General features: G+C 39.3%; 2 protein-coding genes across 4 annotated transcripts in view; one reads left to right on the top strand and one right to left on the bottom strand.

Moving 5' to 3' along the window:
* The window catches only part of pigk (phosphatidylinositol glycan anchor biosynthesis, class K), a 146,107-nt gene that overhangs the window by 31,534 nt on the left and 87,046 nt on the right, over positions 1-27,527 (top strand). Inside the window, exon 11 of one of the 2 annotated variants that reach the window (XM_086270559.1) lies at positions 299-5,548. The exons of the other annotated variant lie outside the window; for it this stretch is intronic. Coding sequence (XP_086126685.1) covers positions 299-415 — 117 coding nt within the window. The 3' untranslated portion in view covers positions 416-5,548. Of the gene's footprint in view, positions 1-298; positions 5,549-27,527 lie in introns of those variants that run through there. 2 annotated transcript variants of the gene reach the window in all.
* st6galnac5a (ST6 (alpha-N-acetyl-neuraminyl-2,3-beta-galactosyl-1,3)-N-acetylgalactosaminide alpha-2,6-sialyltransferase 5a) overlaps positions 8,126-27,527 on the bottom strand; it is a 66,891-nt gene continuing 47,489 nt past the window's right edge. The window contains exons 4-5 of one of the 2 annotated variants that reach the window (XM_086270564.1): positions 20,540-20,647; positions 8,126-10,008 (exon numbers count right to left, since the gene is read on the bottom strand). In XM_086270564.1, coding sequence (XP_086126690.1) covers positions 9,759-10,008; positions 20,540-20,647 — 358 coding nt within the window. In that variant the 3' untranslated portion in view covers positions 8,126-9,758. Of the gene's footprint in view, positions 10,009-10,030; positions 19,506-20,539; positions 20,648-27,527 lie in introns of those variants that run through there. The other variant, XM_086270565.1, reaches the window with a different exon arrangement.

Below are 27,527 nucleotides of genomic sequence, written 5' to 3'. Positions count from 1 at the left end.
CACAAGACAGGGGAGGTGTACTGATGAGCTTTACCACCTGCTTTTTTTGTGCGAACCTTTGCGTGTTTGTGTGTGTGAGACGGCAGATCGTGTACATAAAGTGCGTGAAGAGATAAAGCGAGTGTGTGCGTGCAATTCTGCGCCTGCCTGCCTGCGTGAATGACAGAACAATCAGCGGTGGCCTCAACAGGAGAAATATACACACTATTACTAACCTGCAATCTCACCCCGCTCCCCTCTGCTTTCCCTCCCCCACCCCCCACCTTACCTTACCTGCCTCACCCCTCCTGCGATTCAGAAACCAAAGCAGAAAGACTGGCACCCTCCTGATGGCTTCATCCTGGGCCTGTGGACTTTAATCCTCCTGGTGTTTTTCAAGACCTACGGTATCAAGCATCTCAAACACATCTTCTGAGCCTCCTGTGTTTACACCGCTGGATGTAAAGCTGCAGACCCGTGATATTTGAGGGAAGGAGCGGTTTGTGACAGGCTTATATTCCTGGAAATGAAACCGAATTGTTTGGAATGACATCTGCTGCTTGTTTGGAAACTGAGTGATTCTTGGTGCCTTTTTTTTTCTCTGTTACTTTGAAATGACCCCAGCTCATAGATGTAAACATTTGTGCTCTGTGTTAAATGTTTTATATAAAAAAAGGACAACTGCATCACACAGCCATTTTACAAGAATTTTATGGGTTTTGTTTTGCAAAGACTTGAACATTTATTTTTCTTTGTGTGTTTGTGTCAGATGTTCTGTTTTTGTCGAGCCATTCCACAACTGCACTGTTTTCGGTTAAAAATGCACTAAACTGAGTCTGCAGATAAGAATTTAATTTATTTTTGGGAGCGCGTTGCTCTGCATATTTTAGCAGCAGCCTTTTTGTTTAAGTGCTACTCAGAATGTCTGCTCGGTCAGAAAAAGAAATTGTGAAACGAGGGCTGGCTGATTGGCTGTGAGTGGGCTGTAGAGAGATCAGTATTTAATGTCTCTCCTGTCCAGATACATTACACCCTTTGACCGTCATATCACACTTGTGAAGGATAACAATCGTACATAATCCCATCTCTCATATCACACTTGTGAAGGATAACAATCGTACATAATCCCATCTCTCGTGATGGACCCATCCACTTTCCCCATTCACTAAATTGCCCTCCCTGTGGAAACATCCATTAGCTCCCCAGCCTTGCACTCTGCTGATTGTATTCTGGGTGATGGACAGCCATTTCCCCAGCCATTCTGCGTCCCGTGCTAGGGCAGCGATAAGTGAGTGATAACCTAGTAAGCCACCGGCCGTCCCACACGGGGTAAAAAGAGGAAAACATGCCTCAGCATAGAAGTACTCTCTCCCCTTCTGGTCTTGTATAACCACTCTACATTAGGCTTATTGTTGGAGGGAGGTGAGTGATGCTCGGAGCATATGGATTAAACCCACCCATTGCGTGTCCGCTGCCACTCTTCCTTGCAGCTAAAGTAGAAAATAGATGGAGTTGGAAATGAAACCATATGTTTTGGAATGCAGCTGCTGCGTCAGCCACATTGTACCTTTTCTTATACATTATTTATGCAACACTTCTTATTTCCTTTTCCTTCCCTATTTTCTAGTTCCCGTAATCGTATTCCTCCTGCTCCACCGTCAGAGAGCACAGGAACATTTTTATACCCTGAACTGGAGGATTTTTGATGCCCTGATTAAACATGAAACACTGAATCAAAGGAATAAATTTACATCTTTAACTGCCTGATTTGGTTCTTTTTTTTGAGAAGATATTGAGCTTCCTTAATTACTCTTAAATGGTGTTACAGAGTAATACTATTTAAAGGCACCCGATCTGCTTTTACTGTTCCAAACCTTGAAGGTATGCCTGGCAGAGCTGATAATCTAAGCATATTTATGCCACAAATACATCCTTGAAATCAGTGCTGCTTGAGTTGACTTGCAACCCTGCTCTGTCTTCCTTTTTTCCCTTTACTGGAAACATTTCAAACAACCAGGGAGGTTTTCAAATGCAGTTCTCTTTCACTGAGTATTGTGTTTCAAAAGAAAAGCAACTGGGCCCAAGTCTCCATCTACAATCAGCGTATACCAGGGTGGCAGAGCAGCCCTGAGATGTCCCCGTTTGCCAAAATAAAGCAACTGTGTCTCAGATGGATGCATTTGATCTTAATCCACTTCAAAATGGACTCCACATCCTCTCCATCCCACTTAGGCACTCTGTGGAATTGAATATAGTCAGCCTTTGAGTGTAGCGCTTGACTCTGCTGCTATTATGATTTCCCCAATGCTAATAAAGATCAGTGTCTATCTGCCTTCACACCTCACTTGGTGGGGAGAAACCAGTGACAGGACAATATTGGAGCAGCCATCTCCAAAAAGGCTGAGAGATTTCAGGCTGAAGAGTCGGGCACGGTGCTCTGAATATGTCACACAGGTTCTTCAAAAGACGAGCAGAGTCGGTATTCACCAGTGAGCGCACACCCATCTGCTCATTGTCTTTAGAAGTGGAACAGCGTCGACATTGGCCCCATGTGGCAGCCTGCTAAATTTAATGATTTACACACAAGCACACCAACGCTGTTTGGAGACGGTGTGTCTGACAGGTTGTCCAATTTCCATGGAAACTCCGGATTTCCAGCTGCTTGCCTGTCAGTGAGCCTTTGTGTTGTCAATCATTCCCAGGAATGATAATAGTAATTTTAGCAGTCACAGATTTTCACTCATCTGCAACAAAAATGGGCATAAATCATACTCCATGGTGCTCGCTTACTGTACTTTTGAATTTAAATGGCTTTCTCTCAAACTTTAAGGGAGGAAACAAAATTCAGTGCACAGAGATATTCTCACTATGGCTTACTTTTATAATTGCAGCCCTGTATTAAACACGAACAGCTTTCCAGCTTTTGATCCAGATTGTCATTTTAAATTCATATAAGTTGATTTTACCCCATGTAGAAATTCAGAAAAGTGAAAATTCATGAGCTCGGGGAATAGATGGGTCTCATTATGAATGCTAGGACTGAGATGTAAAGATTTTTGTAACCTTAGAGACCATTTTGGTCTCTCCTAAAATGTCACCTGTGGAAAGACTGTCGCAACAACCAATAGTTTTGTTTTTTTTTATCAAGTAGGAACCAACCACACACACCCAGTATGCCATCACAGTGCGAAGACAAGGAGGAAACGCATTTCGAACACAACCTTCCAGAGCTACACATCAAACTGACCAGAGACCGACCGACTGGGGCAGTAGCTTGAAAGCTGGCCTTGCCATCACATTTAAAAAAAAAAAAAAAATGTGATGGCAGTTTCAAATAATTATACCTATAGACCATTTATAATAACATAAGGCTCATTAAAATGGCCCTTTAGAGCTACAATACCGCTCAGGAAAATTGTGTCATAGTTTCAGAGTAGCTACCAAACTACTCAATTAAATGGATTGATATTTATATATTACCTTTTTACTCAGTTGAGCATTTAAAGCACTTTCTACTGCAAGTCTCATTCACACGCATAGGTGTCAAGCATCGATCCACTACCTTCCAAGTGGCAGATGACTTGCTCTACCACCCGAGCCACATCCGCCCCTTGCTGTGTATCACTTAGGCCCATTGTAGAATAATTGCACAGGTTGTTTTCCAATCCAATTCCAATTTCTTTTGTTTTTTAAGAGCAAAAAGTTTTTTTGTGTCTCATTGGGGATGTTGGTGTCTTGTTTATACTCTCTTAAGAACATCATCTACACTTAAGCCCTACCCAGTGCTTTTAAATGTGATACCAGTGAGTCATTTACAACAACCAGGTGTGGTGAGAGTGAGAGGCTGTCACAATTGTTAAACTCTGCATTTCATAAACCTACTTTATGCCATGACAAGGAAAACAAATCTAATCATTGCTTTTAGTTGTGTACCAGAAAGTATTGAAAACATCATTCCCTGAACAGCTATTCTAATAATTCACATTAATCAAGTTGGTATGAAGCAGGAAAATACTGTTCGCTCCAGTTTAAATACTATGCTTTTTTCCTGTATTATGCGCTCGTAAATGACTAGATCTGAGTCTTTTAGAGTATTGGTCTAACAAATGAGGTATTTCAGGACATCACCTTGGGCTTTGAGATTTTTTTTCTCCGTTTTTTTCTGAGATTTATTAGAGTACTGTAACTCCAGGCCTTTAAATTTTCTACAGAGCGTTTAATTTAGTTTCCCACAGAAGCCTCGTGTTAAACAGTCTTAATTTGCAAAATCCTAAATTGTTTTCTCATCCCTGCTGTAATGTTACATTTTAATATGACTGTTGAAAGAATTTTGTTTACACCAAACACATAAAAACTAAACTTGTCAGAGTAGATTGTATATGCAGGAATCCTTTCGTAGTACCATTTCATTCAACAACATCACAACTGGGAAACAGTTCTACACTGGCTTGAGAACCCATTGTTACCGTAGCATAATAGGACTGCTGTACGTTAAAAGAAAAATTACAGAGCCAGCTGATGGAGGGGGATAAAATTCAGAGATTAAAGTCATTTATCATCCATGCATCCATGCGTCTGTGTGAGGTTGGCTCAACTCATTACCAGCAGACCCTGCTGCTTACTTATGCCTCAAGTAGATAACCTAACAAGGTTATAACCTATACTTCATTATTGGATTTATCAATAAATGCTAATAAAGAACTCTTATTTTAGCCCAGCATCACCGTATTTACCTCCGCCAAGGAAGTAATTATTTGTATCAAAATGATTGATTGCATTGAAATCTTTACCAGAGGGAGGGGCTTGGTCCAACTTGAAGATGATTAGCTTTTGGAATTGATCCAAAGCTAGATTCAGATGCAGAACTTTTTAAACTGCTATAACAGCTATAACATAGTGTAGCTACACAAATATGCACAAATATCACATTTAATTTGGGAGATATCGTCTTGATGTTCGCAGTGAATGTCAAGACAGATATCTGGATGAGCAGATATCTTATGATATGGAGGGATTTGTAGCCCTATATATGTCTATGTAGTCCCTGCTCTTTTATCATGTGCATACAGACTCATTAGCTTCCTCACTAATGAACGTGCATGACATTCTTTAATAACTTTCTTGACTTTTTCCTCGCTAAGTTTTGGCTTTATTGTCTCAGTAGTTTTGAAGGTTTTTTTTTTTTTAAATATAAATTTACGACTTTAATCTCAGAAATTTCTCAAATTATTACCCCCATCCCAGAGCTCCGTAATTTTCTTTTTATTCTGTAACAGCTCTAATACGCATTGTCATACATCAGTAGCCCAACCAAACCAAAAAACTTCAATAGCCCCAAATCCGTTATTTTTAATTTGTCCATTCATCCAGCCTTTTCTGTCGTGTATCTGGGTCGTGTTAATTAGGAATTGATAAATACTGCTGGGATGTACTGAAAAGGATTAGTGGCACATTTTAAGGCCATGACATCCCTGCTGGTTTTCTGTGATATGTTCACTTCAGTTTGAAGTTTCATTGTTGGAATTGTTGCAAATAAAAACAAATCCCGTTTTACATTGTCAGGTGCAGTCTTTATTGTTTTTATACTATAGTTTTTACTAAAACTATTTATAGTTTTTACTAAAACTATAGTCCTGCACAGTTTGTCTTAGAAAAACTGTTCAATCACTATGATGACCAGCTTGTTTGTCGTATTCAAAACATTTAAACCAATTAATCTATCTGTCTGAGGTTTTTAGTATAGACATACAGTAAGAGGAAAACAACAACTGAATTTATAAGTCAGGCTGTTTGCAGTTTAAAGGAAAATCAGGACAGATTTCAACTATTTAAGATGCCATTCACAATTTAAAGCTGCTTCTGTCGGTATTTGTGTGTATGTAATGTTTATACTCATGTATGAAAAATGTTCAGACTACAAGCCCTGATACATATTAGAACGACAATCTTAGTAATGACCTAACTTACTAGTTATAGGACTTCTACACGATGCTTTAAAATCCCCATTTCAGCATAAAAGACTAGTGAATTTAGTTGTTGTTAGGTGGTTGCTCCCTGCGACCCTAATGAGGATAAGTGGAAGAGGATGGATGAAAAGGTGGATGGATGGATAGGTGGTTGCTAGGGGTTCTGTATGCTGTAGGAGGAGTTCACGGACAGACAGAGATGGAGATTTGGTGTATTACAGTAAGACTCCTTAATACGATGTGATTTTCAAAATAGAACTTTTGAAGATCAAAAGCTTGATAGTGTTTACATGCGTGCGTGTCATTCTGTCTGTAAACACAACTGCTTTAAAAGTTTTGAAGGAATTGTGATGAAACTTTGTAGGCATTTACAGTGCTGTCATGTTACGGATCACTTAAAATGTACGTTACATACATCAAGGTTTTTGAGGCCAGCTTAATGATTTACTGGTCAAAAATTAACAAAAATCCTTAAAAATTAGAAATCAAGTGTGAGGTGTATTTCCAGCAAACATAAAATACCTTATAAAGATTTAAAATGTAATTGCTCAATTGACCTTTGATCTGTCCTTTAAGACTGATCTACAGTTCAAAGTGATAATAATGCCATGCAGAGCTATTTAAACATATGTTTCTTACTGCCATTATTCGTAGTGACAACATACAGGTATATAGGGGAATGATAAATGGGGATTCTAAATATCACATTGCAGTTTGCATGAAAATATCCAAATAATGTCCTATATAATGACCTCTGATCCCACTGTCACATTTCAGATCTGCCTTTCTTTCAAGTTGACCCCATAACGTGTTATTTTTACTGCACTACAAACAATAAATTTTACACCCACTCCATTTTAAAGTACATTTAAAAGGAACAAATAAAATTAAATAAATATATCCACAATTTAATAGGATTCCTTTAAAAGTAGATCCTGCCCAGAGAGAAAGCTGCCTTGGCAGAGGTTTGCACTCTCAGGGCGCTTCTTGTTCTATATGATATAAAAAATCTAAAAGCCTGCATATCCTGTTTAGTGACAAAACAACTGTATAACATCTGACTTCAGATGAAGATTTTTAATTACAGTTCTGTTATGTTAATATTTCTGAGTATTAGAGAATGCAATGAGCTTTTTATCATCCCAATATGAATTAAGCAGATTTTATTGATCTGGTAAAAGCTCCACAGTCTAATAACTAAATTGTCCTTTTACTGCATATTTCAATTCCCTTTTCTTTGTCAGCTTGATTTATATTCCTCATCTTCTATGAGATGGCAGTACAGTGCAATTTTCAAACACAAAAAAATGCTCCCACACTCAGTTATGAACATGGTCAAGAATCTATTTGTAGCTCTGGGGAGTAATGAGAGAGCCTTGTAGCTAGTCCCGTGTTTCATTATTATTTCAGTATGACACAGCCTGATGTCACAACCAGACAGGAAGAACAAGATTGAAAAGTGAAAATGGCAGCTGCCGTCACTCAAGGGTGAAGGTGAATCACTGACTCTCTCGCCTCCACACAGCCTACATACATCATCTTCCCCTCCTGGTCACTGCTGAACACAAGTACCAAAAATAGTTTCCATTTTTTCCCCTGCATTTACAGCACTTAGTTTACAACAAAGCTACCGATAAATGGTGCTTTACTGAGTTTTCAAACGATTAGTCAACTGGTCAACATAAAACTAACAACAGATTTTACAGACAACAAGATTGATACCATTCATGCTTATACAGGGGGAGTGAGGATACTGTTAAGACTTGCGTCTGTATGTTTCGTTTGACTACCACAAAACAAATAGTAGCGCAGATGGCTTTTATTATTATTATTTTCTTTTTACATTTGACTTTCAGCTTGTGCTACGCTAACCGGCTACAGCCACGAGAGAGGTAACAGTCTTTTCATCTAACTTTCTGCAAGAAAGGGAATAATCAGATCTTCCAAAGTGTCAAACTATTTAAGTTATTTATGAAGCAAAGATATCAAAAATACCACTGGTGGAGATTTGCTTCTTTCTCAGGATTTTATCGCTGTTTGATAAAAATCTTCAGATTTTGGACAATCAGGAAATATCACGGTAGCCTGGGTAATTTAGATGAGCATTTTTCACTGTTTTCTTGCATTTTCTAAACCAAAGCGATCTTCTATAATGGAAAGAGTGAGTATTTGCAAACCTACACAGCATGATTTGTTTAATTAGGCGAAAAAAATAAAAATATTCAACTAATTACCATATTGCTAACAGACACAAATAACACTGTCATTGATGGATGAGTGAACATCTCTCCAGAAAAGAAAAAAAACATCCAGATTCTCGCTGCAGTACAAAGTTAGAAGCACTCTCAGCCTGGCAGCAGACCCTGCAGCAGCTGTTCATGATGTATGAGAAGCAGTTGTGTCTTTGTCTCCGCCGAGGAAATGTAATGTGAAACATGCCCTCATGGTGCGAGCACCCATGTATCTGACCCACAGCATCTCTGCTCTCATTACTCACATTACAGAGATGAGAGTAAAATCAATAGGGACTTAGCACCAGGATGTATCATTAAGATAACCCCACGTCTCATTGCTTTATCCTGATCGATGCCAGATTCTTATTCATGGATCAAGAAAGGAGGGATGGAAAATCAAGAGCAGGAATCTACATGTACTATATATTGTATTAAACAAGAGGAGAGTGTATATGTATGTAAATGAGAACAAGAGAGTGACACATTACATACTCACCAGTTTAATTAAAAAAAAAAAAAAAGTAAAAAGAAAACCCAGCATTCATTGAAACGGTGTAATTCTCCTTCTTGTTGATATGGGCTTTCAGACCTGGCAGCAGATACACAGTTGGATGGATAGCTGCTCCTGCATCCCTGTCCTCGATCCTAATTTCCTACCTGTCTTGTGTGACATGGTTGTGCATTTACACCCAGCTGGTAGCTATATGATCTCACTATTAACTGGTGACAGGAGCCAACAAAGCCTTATGATACATACATCTGGCACCAGAGGAGGTGCACACACACACATACGCACAGGATAAAACCTACCAGTACACGCTTGTCATTCAGCCAGACTGTGCGACATCGGGACATTTGAGTTAGGGTGAGCTCATAATGCACACATCTGAAAGGCAGCCTAAATGAGTCAGGGAAGTGATTTATAAAAACGCTTTGAAGGTGTCTGAGCCTTTGTTGTGTGACATGGGAGGTCTAACAAATCTCATTCAACTTGACCTCCCCAATCTTTGAAAAATGCAGAGGAATATCACACCTGAACAGTGACTGTTCGCACTTTCAAATAGCCAAATTTAACTTGAGCTACACCATTATTTGTATTCACCTTGCACTGCCTCCAGTAGCAAGATTTCAAAACATTCTAATGGTATTTTTCTTTCCACGAATCCTTCAGCGAATCCTGCACAGATCCACGATTCAACAGTGACTTTGTTGATAGACCAGACTCAAGTTTATATCCCCTGTGATCCCTCTAGTAAAGATATGCATACACACACACATATACACGACGAGCTAGAGAGTCCACAGTAAGACATTGCAAGCATGCATCATGAGCAGAGTGTGTAATGATGTTGCCTTCTTGTATTACCTCACTTTACAAGGCTTTCAGTGAGGATTGTTCAAGTTTGAATTGGTTCACCACAGTAAACAAAACACTGCTGGAGCTGCATCTGTTTTCATCTGTAATGACTAATTTTCCTTCATGTTTTATTCGTTGTTTCAAGGGTGCCGCACCCCCTGAATGCAAATCTTTACAGTCCTTACACAAATTTCTAAAGCATTTTCTTTAACCCCACAAAAGTCACGTCTTCAGCGGAGCTGCAGTGACTGTCCCCTCAAGCGTCCGGTTGGCTGGGAGAGGCGGGGGGCTCCAGTCCGGCTGGTAGAAATGGATGTCAAATGTCCGTGCCCAGTTGGCGAAGACGCGCTTCTCTGTTATAAAGCGGTGGTGACTGCCCCGTCGCCCACGCTCATGAGAAATGTACATAGCGCACTCATCTGGGCCACGTGGCTCATAGTAGTGATAGGGGACAGAGTGGTTCTGAGGCTCCCTGCAGTGATGGAAAGAGAGAGGGAGAGGGAAGAGACTGTTGACATTTAAAACCACTTTAATGAGTCACAGAGGTTCATGTGACACCAGAATGCATTTTTCATTTCAAGGTGAGGGAGAGAGACTGATCTGCATTCATTTGTTTGAGGTTTGCACGGCCCACACAGCTAAATGTAACTAGTTTTTATGACTTTTTAAATGCCATCTGCTGCTGAAGAGTGAGCGGAAAAGCCAAGCAAAGAAAAAAAGCTAAAAGCAGCAGCTTTGTTTGAACATGAATAATAAGTCTCTTGTGCTTGGTTTAAGTTCATGGCACTTCATATATCAACATTTCATTCAAATCCAACTGAGTTCAGTTTTATTTATCATTCAACAGACATTGCAGGGCACCTGGGATTACTTTGTAAAGTAAAGACATTGCAGTTGTATAGACAGAAACCCGGCAAGGATCCAGTTGGCGACAGTGGGGGAGTGAGCTCCCATTTAATAGGCAGAACAAAGTGATGGGAGGGCAGCTGTTTCGCTCATCACTTGAGATTAGTGTAAAGAGAGAAAAGACGTACAATGAGATTCACTACAATAAATGCGCTTTAAAGTGCTTTAAAAGATTGAAGTGAAAAATATAGAAGCGTGACTGAAAAAAATACGCTTTTTGCCACAATTTAGCAGAGATAAGTTATTTTCTCAGTTTTGAATTACAAGTGTAAATTTTGAGATAACAATCCAACATTTTGACTTGTGGATGGACGGGGTTGACTTCAGTGTACAGTGGCCCGGAGCAAAAATGCTGTAAAAGCACTCAAAACACTACAGAAGTTGAACAAAACACTGTCTAAATTAAAAAAAAAAAACCCTACAGAAAACACAACAGCAGTGTTTCTGGGGACACAATAACATGACAGAACACCCAGTGAAGTGACAGAAACCAGAACATGTGAAAGACTGCGCTGAGACACAGTTAAAAGCAGCAGAGTATTTGTTGTAAATGTAAATTCTTATAATACCTTAAATACATGTTTGCTATTAGCTGTTTACTGTTAGCTTGTCACTTCTGCAACTGTTGCATCCAATCATCGTCTCCCCCAAAAACACTTCTGTTGTGTTTTGTGTGCTTTTGCAGCACTTTTGTATTTGCTGGTGTTTTCTTACATTGCAGGTTGTTTCACTGGTTGCAAAAAAGAAGTTTCATGGTACATAAGGCTGATCACAGCCTGCACAAAGTAACACCTACTGGCGCTTGCAATATAAATTACTACGTGATTTAGTAGGTAATTCTTTTCCCCACCTGCACTGTTACAAACAATCTTAGGTGTCTTCAACTTGCCAAAATCCCACACTGTCCTGGTTGTGGCCAAAATGATTCTACTATAGAACCAGGTAGAAATAAATGTTACAGTGTTAGAATATTACAAGGTTACACTTTCCCCTCCACTCTTTACACAAACTTTAGCATAGAATGTCTTTGATTTCTCAGACAGATTAACCACTTCCTTCAATTGATTTTTGTTTAAGCTGTCATAGCACAAGAAGGTCTGAAGGTCATAGGACCAGTCTGTCTCAAAGCTGGCAAAGAGAGGCAGACAAACATTCATGCTCATATTCACACCAATTTAGAAAGAATATAGAATTGCTAACTTAACTTGCGCATCTTTGGACTGTGGGAGGAGCTGGAGCATCTAGAAAGAACATCTATGTCTTTCTTTTTTAAAAGTAGAAGTACACAACACCATACATGCCCAAAATATTTTGAAACTTGCATGTTCTGTTTCTTAGTAAACAGCATTACAGCCTTCTGGTTTGAGGCTTTGCACAACATTGTAGACCCCGAATGCTCTGAAGTGTCGGATGTACTTGAGGTCAGGGCGAATTCTTTCTTTAACAGGCTAGTAAAATATTTCTTTATACACAAGGGCATTGTAAGCTTGAACAAAGAGTGAGCCAAACAAACTGCTCTCACAAAGCTGACAACATATTATTGTGTTATAACAGTGTAGCAAATACTCTGCACTGTATTCTGTTTCTAAAATTGGAAAACCCAGCCTTAATGGTGTTAATGATTTTTCAGCTTAATTTTCCTTTGCAGATTAACTGCACAGATTTTCATTTAAATTAAATTAGATGGTGAAGAAAGTAGACTTCCTGTTTGTGTATTTCAAACAATTTTCATTTCTGAATTTTGCCCAGTGTTAAATCACTTCTTCACACACATCTGTCATAATAGCTGAGATTCTGCTGAAATATTAATGAGGCATTTTAGCATTTTCACCTACGCCAGTCATCACGTCCATAGAGCAATTTATCTTCATATATTAATCATTATGCCATTAGATTTTTTCCACATCTGCCCATTTTTCTATTCAGTGTGAGCTCAAATCAAATTTGAGTCTTGGACTTGTATGCATTTCTGACCGTGATACATTTTAAATGTGAGTTTGTAAGATATTGCAACTGCTGAGCAAATGATAGCGCTGGTTTACATCACTCGAAATGCTTTAATAGCATGAAAAGACAAGGGTGCTGGCTTTGTTAGTTCTGTTTCAGTTAAAAAACTGCAACAGTAAAATGAAAAATTTCAACTGTATTATATAATTTTTTTGTAAGATCAGGAAAATAATTAGTTCTGAACCCCTTCTGCTTTTATAATCTCAGTGGCAGATGTATCCTTTTAATTTTTTTTGTTTCCAGTTGTCTTGCACAACACTGAAACTTTTGTGTAACAGAAGTTGTTCAGCGTTGTCATGAACAACATTGTCATGAAAGCCTAACAGGGAGGGTTTCATATTGTTCCCCAGCTTCTCTGCACACGCTGGGAGTGCAATAAAAACTGTGAGTTCTAAAAACACCTTAAAATGTGGGGAAATGTACTTCACCACTATGATCAATCATTTATTTAAAAAAAAAAAAACAAACAAAAAAAAATACTTTTAGAAATCTGGCCACTGTGTAAAAATCACAAGCCCCAAAATTGACTTACATTTTTTTTAAGAATCAATTTGTTTTTAGAAAGAAGTGTTCCTTTGGGGAAAAAAAAGGAAAGGTGGGCATTTTAAAAGCAGTCCATAAACAGCATGTAGCAGCAATTTAACAAAGTAAAAAAAAAATTCCCCTGCATCTTACGACTGAAAAAAGTTATATAACAGAAAAGGCAGCACTGAAGGAATAGTAAGGAATATTTTAATATTACAATTCATGCATTATTTATATTTGTTAGTTATTTATTAATGCTTTAGCGTTATATATTTATACACACACTTGAATGTCAATAAAGTGAATCTGACATGGCATTTGAGGTACACTTTTAAATTCTCAGTAGCATCGCATTCAGTAAAAATCGACTGACTGCAGTCATGATGTAAACTAAGAGACACGCTAAATATTGGCTTAGGCCAATGATTGCTCAAAGAAATGAAACAGCAGCACACCCTCGTCGTTATTGTCTATATTGAATTTGTGCTAAAACCCAAAATAAAAAAAATATTCTTTAAGCAATCACAGCCAAGGACAAAGATATACAGAACATTTTACAGTTTGTTCTTTTTTATTGAGAAATCTAATAAGATTTGTTCCCTGTTCAATAAAATCCCCCAATTAAAGCACAGGCTGAGACCAATGAGACGTGAGCTGTAATTCAAACCATTAAACTCTGCTAACAAGGCTGGTTAATTTGGTTGCCAGAATCAAGAGGGATTCACAAACTGCTGCATAACCCATACAGGGAGTGCAGAATTATTAGGCAAGTTGTATTTTTGAGGAATAATTTTATTATTGAACAACAACCATGTTCTCAATGAACCCAAAAAACTCATTAATATCAAAGCTGAATGTTTCTGGAAGTAGTTTTTAGTTTGTTTTTAGTTTTAGCTATTTTAGGGGGATATCTGTGTGTGCAGGTGACTATTACTGTGCATAATTATTAGGCAACTTAACAAAAAACAAATATATACCCATTTCAATTATTTATTTTTACCAGTGAAACCAATATAACATCTCCACATTCACAAATATACATTTCTGACACTCAAAAACAAAACAAAAACAAATCAGCGACCAATATAGCCACCTTTCTTTGCAAGGACACTCAAAAGCCTGCCATCCATGGATTCTGTCAGTGTTTTGATCTGTTCACCATCAACATTGCGTGCAGCAGCAACCACAGCCTCCCAGACACTGTTCAGAGAGGTGTACTGTTTTCCCTCCTTGTAAATCTCACATTTGATGATGGACCACAGGTTCTCAATGGGGTTCAGATCAGGTGAACAAGGTGGCCATGTCATTAGTTTTTCTTCTTTTATACCCTTTCTTGCCAGCCACGCTGTGGAGTACTTGGATGCGTGTGATGGAGCATTGTTCTGCATGAAAATCATGTTTTTCTTGAAGGATGCAGACTTCTTCCTGTACCACTGCTTGAAGAAGGTGTCTTCCAGAAACTGGCAGTAGGACTGGGAGTTGAGCTTGACTCCATCCTCAACCCGAAAAGGCCCCACAAGCTCATCTTTGATGATACCAGCCCAAACCAGTACTCCACCTCCACCTTGCTGGCGTCTGAGTCGGACTGGAGCTCTCTGCCCTTTACCAATCCAGCCACGGGCCCATCCATCTGGCCCATCAAGACTCACTCTCATTTCATCAGTCCATAAAACCTTAGAAAAACCAGTCTTGAGATATTTCTTGGCCCAGTCTTGACGTTTCAGCTTGTGTGTCTTGTTCAGTGGTGGTCGTCTTTCAGCCTTTCTTACCTTGGCCATGTCTCTGAGTATTGCACACCTTGTGCTTTTGGGCACTCCAGTGATGTTGCAGCTCTGAAATATGGCCAAACTGGTGGCAAGTGGCATCTTGGCAGCTGCACGCTTGACTTTTCTCAGTTCATGGGCAGTTATTTTGCGCCTCGGTTTTTCATTCATTCATTCATTCATTTATTTATTCATTTTCAGGCACAACAAATACCTATATTGAACATAAAATACACAAAACAAAAAACAAAACTTGCCTGAAAAAGGAGTGGGACGAAGAAAACTTATTAAATCCCACCCCTATACTCACTCATCAACAAAAAAAAACAATAAACTTCCCGCAGCTACGCCCATCATTGCATACAGACCCATCAACAGCCCCGGGCAGATACAAGCATCTAAGCGGCAGCTCGCAACCAACAATTAGAGCCTTCATAACTGAATACAGAATATATAAATTATAAATTGCATTACCACAGGTAACAGGCAGTAATAACTACAAGTAACAGACACACATACATATACATACATATATATCTACACACACAAGTACATATATGTACATACATACGCACACTTTATTTTTTATTTTTTATTTTGGAATCCATACCAGCAATGGTAAGAGGACAGACATTACAGAGCACACTAAAACCCATCATTGAGTATACTGTGACCAGACCAACTGTTTGTAGAGAAATTTAAATCTATGAATATTTTTGCATTGTTTCAATTGTAAACTCAGACTGTTCCAGATTTTCACACCACATACAGACACACAAAAGCCTTTACGGGTTGTTCGAGTTCTGGGTAATTTGAATTCTCCAAAGCCTCTCACATTATAAACCTTTTCTCGAATTTCAAATCTAGTTTGTAAATTTGCCGGTAAAAGTTTAGTAAAAGCTTTATACAAAATTATGGATGTATTGTAATTAACCAGATCCTGGAATTTAAGTAATTTTCCACACGCTTCTTGCGACCCTGTTGACTATTTTGAATGAAACGCTTGATTGTTCGATGATCACGCTTCAGAAGCTTTGCAATTTTGAGACTGCTGCATCCCTCTGCAAGATATCTCACTATTTTTGACTTTTCTGAGCCTGTCAAGTCCTTCTTTTGACCCACCATGCCAAAGGAAAGGACGTTGCCTAATAATTATGCACACCTGATATAGGGTGTTGATGTCATTAGACCACACCCCTTCTCATTACAGAGATGCACATCACCTAATATGCTTAATTGGTAGTAGGCTTTCGAGCCTATACAGCTTGGAGTAAGACAACATGCATGAAGAGGATGATGTGGACAAAATACTCATTTGCCTAATAATTCTGCACTCCCTGTAGTTCATTTCTCCTATAGAGGACCATCAGGATGAGAGCGCTTCTCTGAAAGTTCCCTGTACTGTGAATCTACAGTATTGATGCATTGATACACTTTTTTTAACATCTAATTTGGCTTGCATCTGTTGCATTTGCTAGAATTAATTTACTTCTTTCTATTAATGAATGAATTATTTAATAATTTTGCTGCAACGAAGAAAAATCTCAAAGTTGGAATAATTTATATGCTTCTTTACTATTTTAATTGCATAATTAGCCCTTAATAGGCTAATTAACTTAATTAATTAAAAATGCAATTACACAAAGTTTAACCTTTTTACATCCTTTCATCTTATGAAAAGTCAACACATCATAGAACAATGCTGTAATGTTCCTTATCACAGCGGTCCCCAACACCCGGGCCTCGGACCGGTACTGGTCCGTGAGTCGTTTGGTACTGGGCGCGAGAGTTGAGGCTCAGGTGTGAAATGTATGGCTTTCAGGGTTTTCAGCGTTATTTTGTTATCGTTTTTATCGTTAACTCGGTTTTCCTGGGTCTTTTCACGTGTGTTATGAATAAATCTTCTTTTTTTCGGCACCGGTACTAGTTTTATTTTCTTGTATTTATCCGCGACACCCTAAAGGCCGGTCCGTGAAAATATTGTCGGGCATAAACCGGTCCGTGGCGCAAAAAAGGTTAGGGACCGCTGCCTTATCAACAGAGGTGTGGACTCGAGTCACATGACTTGGACTCGAGTCAGACTCGAGTCATTAATTTTATGACTTTAGACTTGACTTGAAAAAATGTTCTAAGACTTGTGACTTGACTTGGACTTTTACACCAATGACCTGGGACTTGAATTGGACTTGAACCGGTTTACTTGAAAAGACTTGATATTTCACCCCAAATATAAAATTTAACATGCATATTATATAGAGATTGAAAATGTGACGTCATTCAGGGGTAAAACCGCAAAGGATTCTGGGAACTCGTGGCAAGAGGTACTAGCGCACGCAGGCTTTCAATTGAAATCAGTCACACAGCGATAAAAAGAAACACAAAAATGTCAAGAAGCTGTTGTATTATTAACTGCAATAGCCGGTCGCATGACAGCCACGGGAAGCCGACGGGTAAAGAGATCGGTTGTTATCGGATTACGTCGTTGAAGAGAAATTGTTCGAGCCATGTTTCCGAAGTAACAAAGACGCGACGGATGGCCTGGATTGCAGCCATTCAAAGACCAAATATAACGTCCCAGAACACTCCAGCTCACAGGTTAGTCTGCTCCAAGCATTTCCACAAAGGTCAGAGTTTTGTAGTAGTTAATACGTCATTTTCATAACATAATTAGTGATATAGGTTACAAGCAAGTCTGGCGCTGAACAGAAATGGTCGCGCTATGCTCCTTTATTTATTGTGCATAAATAGTGAATTGTCCTGACACAATATTGCGTTTCTCCTCTGTTATTATGGTACATTGACAAAAACATATACTTTTATTCACAGGATAAAACAGTTGTTTTGTATCACTAATTGCCCAGTGCGATTACAACATACAGTACTATTGTCACTGCTACATTTCTGTGATGGGTACCAGAAATTATTTCCACTACTAATTAATTACCGTTGAGCTCAAAGGTCCTATTAATAAACGGTTAACGAATGTGTATTTATGAAGACAATTTGTGAGACTGGTAAACTTATGATACGTACGATGGTCTTTCGTTCTACACGGTGCATTTCAAGGTCCTGCACCCATCCGTCGGTAAACTGTACCTGGGCTTGTTGCAGTGACCTGAAGTTACTAAACTTTCATGAGTGTATGCACTCACTCCAACAACCGTATGATTATAAATATGCATATAAATATGCTACAATGAGATAGCTGACTTCATCTAACTAGCAAATGTTGTCCAGGCTACGTTGGTGATACAGTTTTTTTTAATGTGTATGATATTTTTTGTCATGCGATTTTAAAGCTGGTCCTACAACCACATCCAAGAATAACATGCAGCTTATCTCAGAACCGTCGGTGAAAATTATCCTTGGAGCTAGGTTTAATTGAGCTGCATTTTAAAGAGGTGCAATTTCACAATTTGTGTATATTTTCTAAGTTCACTATTTTGTCATGTGTTGAGAAAAACACAGATTTAAAAATTACATGGTCTAATATTTACATTTAGCATAACTGCAACATTATTTTTTCATTTTTTTTTTTTAAAGACTCGAAAGGACTTGAAATTCAAAATTTCAGACTTGTGACTTTACTCGGACTTTTACACCAGTGACTTGAGACTCGACTCTGACTTGCCTGACATTACTTGAGACTTGACTTGAGACTTGAGGATAAAGACTTGAGACTTACTTGAGACTTGCAAAACAATGACTTGGTCCCACCTCTGCTTATCAACAATAACAAACAATGTTGTTAAACACTGTTTAAAAGAGTCCCCGATTTTCTTTAATTGGAACTTTCAAGAAGAGCGATTTAAAAACGTAAAGTCTGAATCTTATCTGCTTCAGGCTAAAATTTTATTCTAAACTACTGCACTGAATCGAGATTGCTGTCTGACAGCAGAAACAGTCAGATGCTGCATTTTAGTGACACCGGCACTATCTGCCACTTTGCTAGGTTAACCTCTTTAGCTGCTTATTAACACAAATATCTACAAAGCAAATCACATGGCAGAAACTCAATGAAATTAGGCATGTAGACATGGTCAAGAGGAGAATGCAAAGACTGCTTTGAGCTGATAGTAAGGGAGCAGTAACTGAACTCCTTACAACCAAAGTATGCAGAAGAGCATCTCTGAATGCACCACACATCAAACCTTGAAGCCGATGGGCTACAGCAGCGAAAGCCCACAGTGGGTGCCAATCCTGCCTGCTGATAAGAATAACCCGAGGCTACAGCTCATATGAGCTCACCAAAACTGAATGACAGAAGACTGAAAAAATGTTGCCTCGATTTCTTGATTTTTGGATGGTAGGGTCAAATGTGGCATAAACAACATGAAAGAACAGACACATCCTGCCTTGTACTCTCAGTGATGGTGATGGTGAGGTGGTGTAATGTTATGGTGGATCCTTTCTCTCCATAGTTTGTGCCTCTTGGTACCAAGTGAGCATTGTTTAAATGGCACGGGCTACGTGAGTATTGTTGGGATAGTCATCCCGTTATGACCACGGTGTTACCATGGCTGCTTCCAGCAGTTTGAGCTGAAATCAACTCAGACTGGTTTCTTTAAAATGGCAGTGAGTTCACTGCACTCAAATGGCATCTATAGTCACTAAATCTCACTCCAATAGAGCACCTGTGGGATGTAGTGGATGTGGGAGATTCTCATCATGGATATACGGCTGACAAATCTGCTGATGCTGTGTGATGCTGTCATGTCAATATCTCAGAGGAACCGTGTTGAGTCTATGCCCAAAGAAAAAGCCAGTTCTGAAGAAAGAAAAGCAAGTGTTTAGTCAGTATATACTGAAAGTACACGGTCCTCATAAGATGGCAATATATAGTTCTGCTTGTCAACAAAATGACTTCTTATCATCTAATCAGCATTATAGTACATGCATTAACCTGACCTAACAAAAAGCATCTCTCAAACAGAAATCACTCTGGTAAAATATGCCTGCCTTCAGGATACACATGAGGCATTATCCCTCATGCACGCATGTTCCAGTTCATCGCTGGGTGCTCTTGTATTTGCATACTGAATAATACAGAACATGTGGAGGACAAAAACATTCGGATTTTAAATGCAATAAAGCAATGCAGCTTTTCAGTTGTCTGTATTCAGAGTTCACGACCAATGTGTGCTTTCCCAGCCTCGGGACCAGATAATCCATTGTGTGTCGGTCAATTATTGGATATTTTTATTGATGCCACACTGCAGCGAATGAAAAAGTAAAAAGCTTGTTGTGGGGATATTGAATGGTGCAGAAAACAAACCAAATGTATCAGCACAAAAAGGTAGACAAAGCCAGAAAAAGCAAAGGGAGGCATGACTCAAGCTTTAATGCAATAGCAGGGAATTTGACCAGGCACTTTGTATTAGTGAAAATCCTTTCACTGTCGTTTTTCCCCCATCTGAAATTGTACATTGTATTTGGATGATTAGTATAAATCTAACACCTCTGTTAACAGGCACTGGCTCTATAATAATGTTTCTGAAACAGAAGAAAACCCAGGACTCTGTCTTTTCTTTCAACATTATGAATACTTGTCAGTTTACTGAATTATTATGTACTAATACACAAGCAATTTAAGTATTCCAAAACCCTCTCCAGCCACACTGAAATTTCATTTTCAGCTGTCTTAATATATTTAGTTTTAATCTTTCTTATCAGGCGGCTGTGCTGCTTTGAATTCATATTTGAAGTTACTGCATTTATGGCTCTCCTTTAAAAAAAATCTCAATGATGGTGCTTGCTGGTGGAGCTGGTGATGATCTTTGACTTTCAGCTCCACTGTCTCACCTGCAGAAGTCAGGCGCCACCATGCCATAGACATTGATCCTATCACACAGCTCCAGGGCGATGGTCATAGTGAACCAGCCGGTGCTCAGCCAGGTCTTCGATATTTTCCTGCAGAGGAAAGGAGGAGGATGTAGGGGGTGAAAGAAGATAGTTAGATGGATTTAATGCATGGGAGACCACAAGGATGAAAACTGAAAAACTTGGATAGATCATTAGAAAATCTCACATTGGCGTATTAGGGCAGAATAAAGATCTCTCTAAATCCTGAGGTCGATATTCCTGGCTGCAAGATCATTCAAGTTCCCCCACAGCTTCATTAAAATACAAATCCATCTTATGCATCGACTGGTACAAATGAACCCTGTCAAATAATCAAATCCTTAATCAGAAAAGAGCCTTGCTCTGCATGAAGTGTCGATAGTTGGATGACATACCTTCAGCATGCAGAACGATGTGCCTGCTTTCAGGAAGAAAAGAGCTGACCGCTAATCAGACATGATGTTATGAAAAAAACTAAATGAAATATTAACATTGTACTTAAAAAAAATCTAAATGTGCTCCAACATGTACTCCATCACAGGACTGGAAAAAAAAATGCTGCCTTACTATCATACTTTTTAAAATAATTCCTTGTTGGTTTTGTGTAGATTTGATGGTCTCCAGTGTACTGAAACTCGCAACACTTCTAGAGGTCAATGAAAACCTTTAAGTTACACCTGAAGATGAAATGAAAATAAGCTTAATAATTTTGGTTCAATTTTCAAATGAAGTTTACAATATCGCTGCACTGACATGTTTATAGAGCAGTGCTTTTCATTTAGATTCTAGTATAAAAGCACAGCAGATCTTTGGAAATGACCTTTGGATGCTGATTAAATAAATTCATTCAAACAAAAATATCCCAACAGAGCATGAAGCCCAGCTACTTTGGTGAACCTTCGACTAGAGGTCTGCATTCCCGCGGCTGTCCCGCGGGAGCCGCGGGACCCGACCAGATTTCTTGCGGCGCGGGAATAAATTTCCAAATAAAATGCGGTAGCGGTCGGTAACTCTGGTGTAATTTGAACGGGAGCGGGCGGTCTGAAAATATAGCGTGCCCGACATTTTTTCGGAACAGCATATCTGTGATTTCCTCATTCTAATTGAGCACTGGTACAGCCAGTGCTCACGCCTGTTACATGCACTGAGCGCATGGATCAGTGCTTTTTGCACGTGCATTTTACTTGCACAGTCTGTGACTCTGTGCGCGCATCACCTGCATCAGAGCGCGCTTTACCAACATGGCAGAGCAAACTGAAGATGCAATTTCCTTGAAGGACGTTCAGCTGGGATTAGACAACGGTCAGTTTACTTTAAGGAAACCCACATCAGGCAAGTCTGATGTATGGGAGTCTTTTTCATGCGTCATAGACGCAAATGGAAAAAAATTACCCTTTGTACAATGCGATAAATGCCTCAAAGTTTTACCCTTTTGCAGTCACAAGACTGGAACCTCAGGTTTAAGGCGGCACTCATGTCCCATCACAAAGGGGCAAACAAAACTGGCATTTACTAAATCTTTGCTGGTGCCAGAGAAGTTTAAAAAAGAAACCAGAGACAAATGTGTTCAGTTTGTTTGCCAAGACATTCGACCGTATGATACCATCTCTGGAAAAGGCTTCACACAGCTGGCCCAACATTTGGTCGACACAGCAGCAAGAATAGGAAAATTCGATGTCTGTGAGATACTACCACACCCCACAACGGTGTCAAGAAATGTTGAAATGAGGGCTCAGAGTCTACGTAAACATGTTGTGGAGGAAATCACTGCAACAATATCGAAGTTTGGATGCGCTGTTACAGCAGACATATGGACAGAAACATATCGAAAAACGTCCTTTTTGTCTGCAACCATCCATTACGTTAATGAGCAATCTGAGCTACATTCAAGAGTGCTTTTTGCTGCCCCTTTTGACCCAAGCACCTCAAAGACAGGTGAAAACATTCGAAGGCACCTGCTGCAGAATCTCAGAGTGTTTGGCATTGATGCGACAGACATGGGCAAAAAGATTATTTTTGTCACAGATCGTGGAGCCAACATGATCAGTGCCTTACGAGAATACACGAGGCTAAACTGCACAGCGCACATACTAAACGTGACTCTCTCCAGTGCGTTTGGTACTGCCATAATCGAAAAGTCTCCAGAGATCGCTAGCCTTCTGATTGATGTTAAAAAGTTGGTTACATATTTCAAACACTCAGGACAGCAGGGCAAGCTTAAAAAGTCACTGAAACAATCCATAGAGACACGATGGAACTCTAACTTTGACATGTTAAATTCTGTCTTGGAACAGTACGAAGACATTGCATCTGTGCTGACTGAGAGCAATAATTATGACAAGATCGGACGCATTAGCATCAGTACTCTTAAGTTACTAGTATCATTCCTAAAACCCTTCAAAGAGGCAACTGACGACTTGGAAACTGATAACACAGCTCCCAGTGCCTCACTTGTTCTTCCGTGGTCTGTGCGATTAATTGAGCACTGTACATCAGCCACAAAAGACCCTCTGCTCTCTGAAATTGCAACCGTCTGTGTAACACGGCTGAAAGAATTACTGTCAGCAGACAGCACTTCATCCCATTCTGTTCACATGCTTTATAAAATAGCAACCTTTCTGACACCAAATCTGCGAGGTCTGAGAATGTTAGATGAAAGAGGGCGACAGAATGTGATACAGGGAGTCAAGGAGATGATCGAAGATTTAAAGTTTGATCATGCACATGATGAGGATGTTGAACCAACACCTGCCAAAAGGCCTACTGTTCTTCATAAATTTTCAGATTGGGAGGAAGAGGAAGAATCATGTGGATCAAAATCACTAGATGTTCAGATTCAGGAGTACAGGACCATGAAACTTGAATTATCAAGTCAACAAAACATTTTGCAGTGGTGGAATTCCAACAGTTCCCAGTTCCCTGCCCTGAGCAACCTTGCAAGATTTGTCCTCTGCATCCCGGCAACGAGTGCACCTTCCGAGAGAGCATTCAGCCTTTGTGGTCGGATTTTGGAGGAGAGACGTTCAGTACTGAAACCCTCATCAGTCAGTGACATTCTTTTCCTGCATGGAAATTTAAAATAATTTGGATTTTTTAAGTAAGTTTCGTTCATTTGATTAATAGTTTATAATTTTGAGATGTCGTTTATTGTTGTATTTATATATGCATATTTTCTTTTGTAGGAGAGACCTTGAATTCGACATTGGGACATTTTTTCGTTAAACTGATAGTTTAAACAACCATTTAATTTCACAGTGGCCAACTATTTTGTTCTTTTGTTTACAATTTTAAGTGACTTTTTTTTTTTTTCGCGACACTTTCCCTACTGTGTTGACAGAAAAATGTTACGTTTGTATTTTACATAAAAATAACAAGTAGGCCACAATGCTGTATTCGTTTTTATTTATTTTATTTTTGCAACACGTTTTCCATGTTAAAAGATAAATGTTGCATGTTGACAGATAAATGCATCTTGTTTAAGAAAAATAAATACAATCATTGCACAACCTGCAGTTTTATCTGTTATCTCTATTTTTTGGTGGTACCCCATTTAAATGTGAGATTTTGGAAACCAGATCTAAATTTAGCGGGAACGGTCGGGTCGGGTAGAAAATTATTCTAAGCGGGCAGCGGGTGAACAAAGACTGAATATACAGCGGGAGCGGTCGGGTGCGGTACAAAACCTTGCGGGAGCGGGCGGGAGCGGGACTAAAAAAACATTCCCGCGCAGACCTCTACCTTCGACCTTTGCCCTTGTACACTGCAACTATGAAAAATATTCAAAAGTAACAAAATTCCCATCGACCTCAGCTGTAGCTGAACAAACCTCATTTAGGAAAAACAAACACAACCCCAGTTATTTGTTTGCTGTTGTGTGGCATGAATCATTTACCTTCTTGCAAATTGTTCTTGGCTCTTTTTATTTTTGATTAATAATGAAACTAAAAATCTGTTTAGCTGCGGTATGAAGCATGTGTTTTTCAGCTTCTGAAGGATTTCAACACAGGAAAAGGCCTGAGAATGACCCTGCTAACCTAAAGGCAAAGTACCAAAGCGGTCTTGGGAGGAAAACTGTACCCAAGTTTCACTGTGACCAAGTGCTTCCTCACAGCGTTACCAGCATGGTCTCATTTTCACAGTATAGTAGCAACAAAACCTCACAATGATACTGATCTCCAGCTCGCTGGCCTGCAGCCACAGCTGTAATCCCTTCCAACTAAAATTCATGCAGATGAGTTGAGCTGCGGTGGTCCAAAAACATTTTGCAAAAATCAGAATTCATCAAATCAACTTATGAAAATTTATTAGAAAATGCATCATAGCTCCCTCGTACACACTGTGAAGTGATTCAAATATGAGCTGATGTAGCAGGTTTGTGCTACAAACTACAGCACAATTGAATCCTTAAGCTGAATTAGACTCAAATGTGGTTCTCATCGAGCTTCCCCTGCTGAACAGCTGAACTATCCTAATGGGAACTGTTATTGGTAACCAGTGGATGCATTAATCTCTCAGTGTTTGATGCACTTTTAGATGGCTTTTGGTAAATAAACACTGCAACTTTTACTGAAGCTTTATGAGAAAAAAATAAATGGAGCACAGTGAATGAGGCAAAATGTGGTCTAACTAATGCATTAAATGCTTTTCCTCTTTTATAATTCAAAGTTCAACACAACTACAAAGGGCAGGCATAAGAGGAAACTATAAAGACACGCAACCTCTAATGTATGCATAATTTTGGCAGATGAAACAAAGCTAAGAAAACCTTATGGTGAAAATGAGTCAGCTGAGGATACACCGACTTTGTCTGATGTTCTTAGGCAATTTGTTTCGCATAATGTCACTATTAATTTTAGATTTCAAAACAAGTTTAGCCTGCATATTGCATTTATACAATGCTCTGGTGATAAAAACAGCAATTCCAGCTCTGGTGGAGTCACGTGTACTCAATGCAAGTAGGGAGATGATGGGATAAAAAGTGAATTGTTTTGACAGTAAATGCTAATGTCAACATATTGCTGACCGCAGGTGTGGTTTTTGCTATGATAACCAACTTGGTTTAGCCTGCTAATAATTTAGTAATTAACACCAATTAAAAAGTAAAGCCACAGATGGATTAGTGAACATGCCAACAAGGCTGGCCTTTACCCGCCATGACATCACTACAAGGAGATGCAGAACGCAAAAGTACAAAGCAAAGCAAGGAAACTACTCCATAAGATTACATAAAAATATGTAAAACAAAGAAAGTTTGTTTCCAGTCAGTATAACTGAAGTCCTACTCAGAGATGATGGGTTCCCAGGCTTTCTGCTTCAGTTTCTGAGTGTGCTTATATAAAAGAGGCAGTCTCGTCATGCGACTCTTCTTCTGCAGAAAATGGGCCAACAAAGTGCCACCTACTCCAGTTTGAGACATTGCAAGAGGTCTTATAAAGAATATAAAAATATATATAAAATGTGAACGACATACTGGCGCTGCAAATAAGGCAAGAGGGGAATACCGACATAAACATCTAATCTTGTGAATTCAGCGTTTCATTTATTTGTTTACCGCTTATTCTGAGCTCCAAGGTTTTCGTCTAATGTGACATCTGCACAGGTGTGAAACATCAAACATAACAGACTACTTGAGAAGCTCCATTCCATAATGAGGGATACACAGAAACCACTGTGCTGGTTTAATATTCCCAGTGATAAATAGCCTATAATTAGACTGATCAATTACCTGCAATATCTGCAAGTTGGCAGCAAATTTGCACCATGAATATCCATCCATCCATCCATCCATCCATTCGCTTCCGCTTATCCTTTTCAGGGTTGCGGGTGGTGCTGGAGCCTATCCCAGCTGTCACAGGGCAAGAGGCGGGGTACACCCTGGACAGGTCGCCAGTCTGTCGCAGGGCTAACACATAGAGACAGACAACCATTCACACTCACATTCACTCACGCATTCCCACCTATGGGCAATTTTGGATTAATCAATTAAACTATCCCCCACCATGAATATATTTACTTATATTTATTTATATATTTATATTTACACGTCAACTGCATCACCAACTCAATGCAGGCAAATACCCAGTCAAAGAAAGGAATCCATCTCCCACTCACTGCCTGCAGTCAGGAAAAGAATGAGTGAAAATGTGGCATTTACACACAATATTAAAGTGAAGCTCTGAACATAACCTGCTCCGGAGCCATTATGTGTTCAGCATAAGTTACCATAGTGATCCAGCCAGGTAAAAAGGGATGCACCGTTGTGACACTGAAAACTCTGGCCCATTAATCTCTCTTTATAGAACACCCCTCAGGCAGAGTCACAAAACCTAAAAAAACAGAAGCAAAATGACACAAAACATCTGCAAACATATAGTAAAAGCTCTAGGAGATGCATAACGATAAAACAACTTTGCTGTATGGTTTGTGGTCATTTATAGTATGTGTCTCTTTAAGTTTTTGATGTCTTACTCCACTGTAGGAGATTTGGGGGTCTTTTACTTGTGTAGCCACAGGGCTCTGTTTCTCATCTTGGCTCAGATTTTGTCCTAGTGACAGTTTGAATGCAGAGTTTCTACCATTTCATCACTTCTGAAAACTTTCCCTCAACATCACATGCATCAACGTCTCCGCAGTGCTTCAAAAAATCCCAATCATCAAAGTGACAATGACCGTGAATGTCAACCACATCTGGTGTGATTTAGTTATGCACACATTGCGATCATTATACTGAACCAACAGGATGCTACACGGTAAAGGTGTCAAAAAATGTTCTGCACTCGTTCCTTTGATTCTTTTCCAAGCACAGTTCATTATAGTTTTAAAATGATGCGGCGGAGGAAAAGTGAGCAGGTTCATATTCAAACTCTTGCTTGAGAGCACTTTGATAGCATGTGTTCCTTATCTCCCGACCGGCCTCATCACCCTGCTGCTTCTCAAAGCTTGTTACTCC

Source organism: Aulonocara sp. 'chitande type north' Nkhata Bay, linkage group LG18 (genome assembly GCF_057382095.1).
Source record: "Aulonocara sp. 'chitande type north' Nkhata Bay isolate Kocher_YH1m ecotype deep benthic linkage group LG18, A_spYH_male_GT1.1, whole genome shotgun sequence".
Classification (NCBI taxonomy): Eukaryota; Metazoa; Chordata; class Actinopteri; order Cichliformes; family Cichlidae; genus Aulonocara; species Aulonocara sp. 'chitande type north' Nkhata Bay.
Note: the sequence above shows the minus strand (reverse complement) of the source record. Positions and strands in the feature narration are given on the sequence as shown.